Source organism: Lolium perenne, chromosome 6 (assembly GCF_019359855.2).
Source record: "Lolium perenne isolate Kyuss_39 chromosome 6, Kyuss_2.0, whole genome shotgun sequence".
Lineage (NCBI taxonomy): Eukaryota > Viridiplantae > Streptophyta > Magnoliopsida > Poales > Poaceae > Lolium > Lolium perenne.
The window spans coordinates 81,367,150-81,373,157 of record NC_067249.2 but is presented as its reverse complement, the minus strand read 5'-3'; the positions used below and the strand labels follow the sequence as shown (position 1 = coordinate 81,373,157).

The following is a 6,008-nucleotide window of genomic DNA, read 5'->3' as shown; positions in this document are numbered from 1 at the left end:
TATCTTCATCGAGGGTTCACTCTTTCCAAAAATAACCTTGCAAAGCGTAAATGGGAGGGGAGTAAGATGTGTGTATTTTGTTGAGACATTTAAACACTTATTCTTCCAATGCCGTTTTGCTAGGTCTATATGGTCAATCAGCTAAATAGGTTCAACCTTATACCCGCCGCGAACTGTTGCCAATATTTTTGGCAACTAGCTTAATGGGGTGGATCATAGGTTCAAAGTACTTATTAGGCTGGCAGTATTTGATGATAAAAAAATCTTCTTTCATGGAGGTTATCTACGCGTGCATTATACAAAATCATAGACATGCCGCCGAAAAATCCCAAGATGACGGCCAGCAAAGTGGCAGCGAAGCCACAGGGCAAGGCGCCGGGGCGGGATGGGGTGAAGACGCCCTTCACGAAGCTGTGGAAAGAATCGATGCCGAAGATGAAGCTGGAGTCGATGACCCAGGAGAAATGGGTGGCAGACTGCGTGCGGCACAATTTCGTGATGTAGGCGCTTGTCGGCAGGCGCGAAGAAGGCGAGAGCAGCCAATGCGAAGCACCTCGCTGCGCTGAGTGTGTGTGTTCTTTCTGCTACCGCGAGCCCATGTAGCGGCTCGGCGAGCGGCCTGCTGTACAGTTTGTGGATGGACTCCCTGTCGACGCCAGGTTTCTTCAACGACCATGGGAGCGCGACGCCACGGTTCTCGTCGCAATACGCCAATGTTGCGCCGCACGACGGGTTCAACCCGAATGCCATGTTCTTCTCCCTGACGTACAACAAGAGGTGTCACCAAGGACATGGTGACGATTTTTTCCTTCACTAGGCGCAGGGGTCTGCTCGAGTTCGAGGGAAGCACCGGTAACCCGTTCGACGGAATACCGATGCGCGGGGATGAAGAGGCCGTAGACGAGGATGAAAGAAGGACGAGGGCATTGAAGAGGATGAGGACCGGGGCAAGGGCGATGAAGAGGACGAGGGCGAGTGTGGGGAAGGGGAAGTGGAAGTGGAAGACGAGGAAGGAGGTGTCGAGGTAGAGGACAGCGTCGAGCTAGAGGGTGGCCTTGATGAGACTGGCAAGAAGAAGAAAACGAATGTAGCGAGACACGAGGCCCCAAGTGGAAGGATCTGGAAAACCAGTACTTGTGGGACTCCTGTAAGACGGTGAGCATCGACGCGATCACCGGCACCAATCAAAAAATATGGCACCTATTGGGCGAGGATCAACGAAGAGTTGAACTAGTGCAAGTGCCTGGACAAGGACTACGCCATGATGGTAATGAAGAGGAGGCAGAAGGCAATGTCGACGCGCTGGGCCATCATATAGGCGCATGTGAACATCTTCCATTTCTACCATTCCAAAATCAAGCTAAGGGTGGACAGCGGCACTACCCCCGTCGATTAGGTATGTGCGTCGCCGTCCCTTCTCACGTCTCTTTCTATATGGTTATACATGATTATCTTTGCACTTCCTTTCATTAGTTGAACCACACTCTTTCGCTTGAACCGGAAGAATTTAGAAGGCCATATAGGATTCGGCTTACTGCATTGCTATACCTAGCTCAAAACCTATGAGAAGTGGTGGTTGACACATATTTCCTTGACGAAGGGCAAAGATGGAATCAATGATCTGGATGCACCGCTTGCAGCATCAGCGGGACGCCCTATCGGCAACAATGCGACCAAGACCAACACGCTTGAAGCAATGTGGACCAAGAAGATCCAGTCGTCGATCAACAAGTGTATCGTCGATGTCTCATTGAATCTGCTCATTCGTGACAAGAAGGACGAGGAGTGGTGGGCGACGCTACTCCAGAAGCAAGAAGAGAAGATGCGGATCAAGAAGGAGCGTGTCGTCGTGAAGAAACGCAGAGTATTTGATGCTCTTGACCGCCTCAACGGCAGGAATGGATCCCCGGGTTCTAACGGTAGACAACTTCTACAAAGTTATAATCTTCGATAAGATCGATGCTAAAATAGCCGTCCACGACATCGGCATCAACTCCAGCTTTAGAGGGAGGGGTAGAATCAGCGAGCGCATTCACAACAACATCAGCCAGCCAGCACACCTACGTCCGCATTGACGAGAACACATGCGTCCGCATCAACTAGTACACTAGCAACATCATCGCTGATAGAGCTAGCCAAGCTCATCGTGCTGGGCAGGTTAGTCGACTCAACAAGCATTGCCAACGTCGCTAAACCTCTTCTTCTAGTTATGTTAAATTTGCACCCGATCTGTAATATTGATTGCATCAACTATGATGACTCCTATGATCGCACCGACTACGGTGGGAAGCGGCAGCACCTTGCGGCATCTCTCATTTAGCAGATTCGGTGTATGTATCGAACATGGTTTGAGAGAAGCGGCTGAAGACGCTCTAAGGTTGGTGCCAATGCATCACAGGTTATAGCCTTAGTTTTTACCCTCACTCTCATCCCACTCTCACCTCACGGTGTCAGTGCACGGGCTATAGTCCCAGCTCTCACTTCTCTCTCCTCCACATTATCCAACGGCTTGCTGACGTGGACGAATCAAATCGCGCCACCCGCTCTCGCCCCGCTACCGCCCCCACCCGCCAGCGCGCCGCTCCTGCTCTCGCCCCCTTCTCGCCCCGCTCTCGCCTCCCTCTCCGCGCCAGCGCGGGCGGCAGCCGGGCGGTAGCGGGCGGTGGATCCGTCGCCCCGCGCTGCCGTCTCGCCGCCAACTCGCCCCGCTATCGCCCCGTCACGGGCGATACCGCCCCAGCTCTCGCCCGCGTTGGCACCAGCCTAACTGGGTTGACTGAGATTTTCTTGTTAATTCTCGATCGATTCAGAACGACGCATTTCAGTTTACAGACTTCAAATGCAACGACTGGAGAAGTGGTAACTGGTGGCGATGTGCACGAAGCGGACTGGAATCGCATTTAGAGTCGAACGGCATAAAATTCTGCTATCGATGCAAGTTGAATGCGCCGATCAGTTCAAATCAAGCTGGCTCTAGATGATGACCTGAGCTCCCGCTCCAATTTGCAGCACAAGTCTCCCCAGCTGGCCGGAGGATCTCTCAACCCACAACGTATTGGCTGCTGCTCATGTGCTCCATCGTCGGCGGTGCCGGACCATCCACTCGACCCGAGCTCCTCTTCAGCTCCTCGTGAAGCTCCACGATCAACGGCTTCCACAGCCGAACTCGAGCGTTGATGAACCAGTTCGCCACCTGAAGAAACACCCAACATGTCAGGCGCCGAATTCACTCAAGATCAACGCCATGGCGGATCAGTGCTTGGAATCAATATGCAGGGGTGAACTTGCTACCTGGTTCCTGGTGAGGCCGGTCCTGGCTGCGAGCATGTCCTTCTCGCTGTCCTGAGGATACCTGAAGAAGAAGACATTATCATGAGATCATTAGCAGTCCAAGAAAACTTCGCCGTGCAGCCATGTCGCGAGCTTACGGGTGGAGGAAGTTCTCGAACAGCCAGGCCTTGAGCACGGACACGCTTCTCTCCGGCAGCCCGCGGTGCGGCCGCCAGTCCTGGTGCGGCAGCGCGCGGCGCCGCGGCACCAGGTGCTTCTGTATGAACGCCGACTCGTCCCAGCTGCCGCTCTCCTCCATCTTCACGCCAGAGACCATCATCGAGGATTCCGCGCGGTGGGGGTGACTAGGCCATCCCTCCGCCGCCATGATCTCGCCGGTGATCCGCCGCCTCAGTGCACGGTACGCCGACGACACGGTCCGGTGCGCGAAAGGCGCGCAGATGCTGCCCCCGCAGCTCCCCGACGGCTGCATCAGGCCGCTGAACTTGGCCGTCGTGCTCTGGATCTCCTCCAGGCATCGGTAGTACTTCTCGTCCATCTGCGCATCATCATTTAGGGATCACAATGGTCAATATTTCGCATGACCAATCTTGCGGTTAACTCTGAAAAATGTGTGGGAGGAAGAAAATGCTCACGAGCTGAAGCAGGTTGATGAGCTCGCTCCTGACCCTGTGAGCCTCCCCCCACCGCGCGCCGCCGTGCCCGTGCGAATGCTCCTCGAGGGTGGCAATGGACTGGTCTCCGAGGCCCACCGCGGAGCAGCTCAACGCGCCGCTGACGGCCGGATCGTCGGCGTCGACGTCCGCCACGCCGCGCAGCACGTGGTCGACGGCGTCGTTGAGCGCCCGCTGCGCCACCGGCGCGTACGGCGAGCGCGCCACCACCACTGCGAAATGCACCGGCCAGAAGCGCGGCTGCGGCTGCTGGAAGTACGCTTGCTGCTGCTGCGACTGCTCGGCTCTGCTCGTGTGCGTCACGGCGGAGCGGCTCGGCCCAGGCGAGAACTGGTCGGTGCTGCTCGCCATGCTGTCCGAGGAAGAAACGGAGCAGGGAGCCATGGCACGAGCATCCGACTGGCCGTGCCACGCGAGGGTCACCGCACCGGAGCGGCCATAGCCACCGTCCATCTCCTCCTCCGGCGGCGTCCTCGCGCCGAGGTGATCGCCCAACGGCGGCGGTGGCGGCTGCGCGTGCGAAGCAGACGCGTAGAGCTGGCCGGCGAGGGAGGCGAGCAGCAGGTTGTTCCTCGCGAACTGCGAATCGACACCCGACGCCGTGGCGCCGCCAGAGCAGGGGCCAAGGCCGTACCCGCCGTGATCAGGCGGTGGCATGGTCGGGTTGAACGGCGGCACGTCAGCGCCGAGCATGCAGCCGCCGCTCGACGCGAAGAAGCCGTTCATGGCGTCGACTCCAAATTGCGGACTCCACGGATAGCTGCTGCCCATCGCAGCCCTTGTTGGGAACGGGAACCTCCAAGAACTTCAGCGATTGAAGAATGCCTGGAGACAGCAACTCGAATCAGATCATTGGGGGCACTGTTCTTACAAAGATTCTTGACAGATAATACTCCAAAATCAGGATGTACTAGTCCCGTACTGGTAGGTACCCTTGGATCAAAGGGTTCGATCTTTTCATCAGCCCTTTCTACGAGTTTACAGTCCCACTAGAACCAACCGTGCAAGCAATGTTCAGGACCAACTTGCAAGGAAGTAAAACAGAGCAAGCTTATATGGGGAAAACATACAGGCAAATCATAGTACCATATGCAGAGTTGAGCCTAGAAAAAAGAAGGATTATTCTGAAGATTCAGCCACTCACAGGGATCCTAAAATGGAAAGATAATCACTTCCAAATAGAATGCATACAAGGAACAAGAAACCAATTGGGACAGGAAGGTGTTCTCTCACTTATCAAGAGGAGGGGGGGGAAACATGCAAAGATCAGAGACACCAGAGAGCAGCTCTCACCTGATCTTGACACCGGGTCAGAGGTTTGGGCTTGGGTTGATAATTGATATCTCTCAGAAAAAAAAACTGAAGGGGAGGAGAGGAGAAGCAATGGCGCAGGAGTGAGAAGGTGATGCCCATACAAGCATACAAGGCATAGCTATATAGCTTAGTGAAAAGGGTGTTCATGGGGTTTACCACCTCATGATTGGTCACTGGTGAGGCACACTATGGCCCAAAAGAAGAATAAGCAGGCCGGCCCTCACTGGTGCTCTAGCAGTCTAGCTAATCCAAATGCACATGGTTGCAGTGTGAATTATGTGACTCATGCATAGAGAGAAACAGGCAAGGTTAGGCTCCTATCAAGTTCATGAAAACAGGGTTTCAACAACTAAAAAAGCACCGTGGAAGGGGAAAAAAGGCAACATCAAATAGAAGAAATCCAACTTAAGCAGGAGAGGAAATCCACACCTGACTGGACACACTCCTCCAGCCCTGATTGTGACCTGAACGCTCGAAGGCAAGAAACTGAAGCAAAGCATGCAGCTAAGGGTGGACTAACGAGCAGCTCGGATCATTAAGACTTGACTCGTTAAGGCTCGTGATCATTAAGACTCGGATCGTTAAGCTCATTAAGAATAACGAGCTAAAATCATTGTTCGGCTCGACTCGTTATGTGCTAACGAGCGCTCACGAGCAGCTCATTAAGAATCATTAAGAAATGACATACACATGCAGTTAAGCATATTTTTATACTATATCCGTATTTAG

General features: G+C 54.2%; 1 protein-coding gene across 3 annotated transcripts; it reads right to left on the bottom strand.

Annotated features, from left to right (window-relative positions):
* Window positions 1-2,766: 2,766 nt before the first annotated feature.
* LOC127307823 (uncharacterized) lies at window positions 2,767-5,788 on the bottom strand. 3 transcript variants are annotated; one of them, XM_051338603.2, is made up of 6 exons: window positions 5,259-5,563; window positions 4,888-4,989; window positions 3,927-4,790; window positions 3,429-3,829; window positions 3,292-3,352; window positions 2,767-3,193 (listed from the first exon to the last, which is right to left on the bottom strand). In XM_051338603.2, exons 3-6 carry the CDS (start codon window positions 4,734-4,736, stop codon window positions 3,041-3,043), a joined length of 1,425 nt encoding a protein of 474 aa, XP_051194563.1. In that variant the 5' UTR covers window positions 4,737-4,790; window positions 4,888-4,989; window positions 5,259-5,563; the 3' UTR covers window positions 2,767-3,040. The 3 variants fall into 3 exon arrangements, with proteins under 3 accessions (XP_051194563.1, XP_051194562.1, XP_051194561.1); XM_051338602.1 differs by lacking the exons at window positions 4,888-4,989; window positions 5,259-5,563 and adding an exon at window positions 5,709-5,788; XM_051338601.2 differs by lacking the exon at window positions 4,888-4,989 and having other exon boundaries at window positions 5,259-5,561.
* Between the last annotated feature and the right edge of the window lie 220 nt (window positions 5,789-6,008).

What these genes read in the sequence shown, in the direction of transcription:
- LOC127307823 (XM_051338602.1), bottom strand. Translation starts at nt 4,736, where the DNA reads ATGGGCAGCAGCTATCCGTGGAGTCCGCAATTTGGAGTCGACGCCATG. An exon ending in TCATCAACCTGCTTCAGCTC is followed by an intron (nt 3,830 to 3,926) that starts GTGAGCATTTTC and finishes GATGATGCGCAG; the next exon opens with ATGGACGAGAAGTACTACCG. An exon ending in TTCGAGAACTTCCTCCACCC is followed by an intron (nt 3,353 to 3,428) that starts GTAAGCTCGCGA and finishes CTTCTTCTTCAG; the next exon opens with GTATCCTCAGGACAGCGAGA.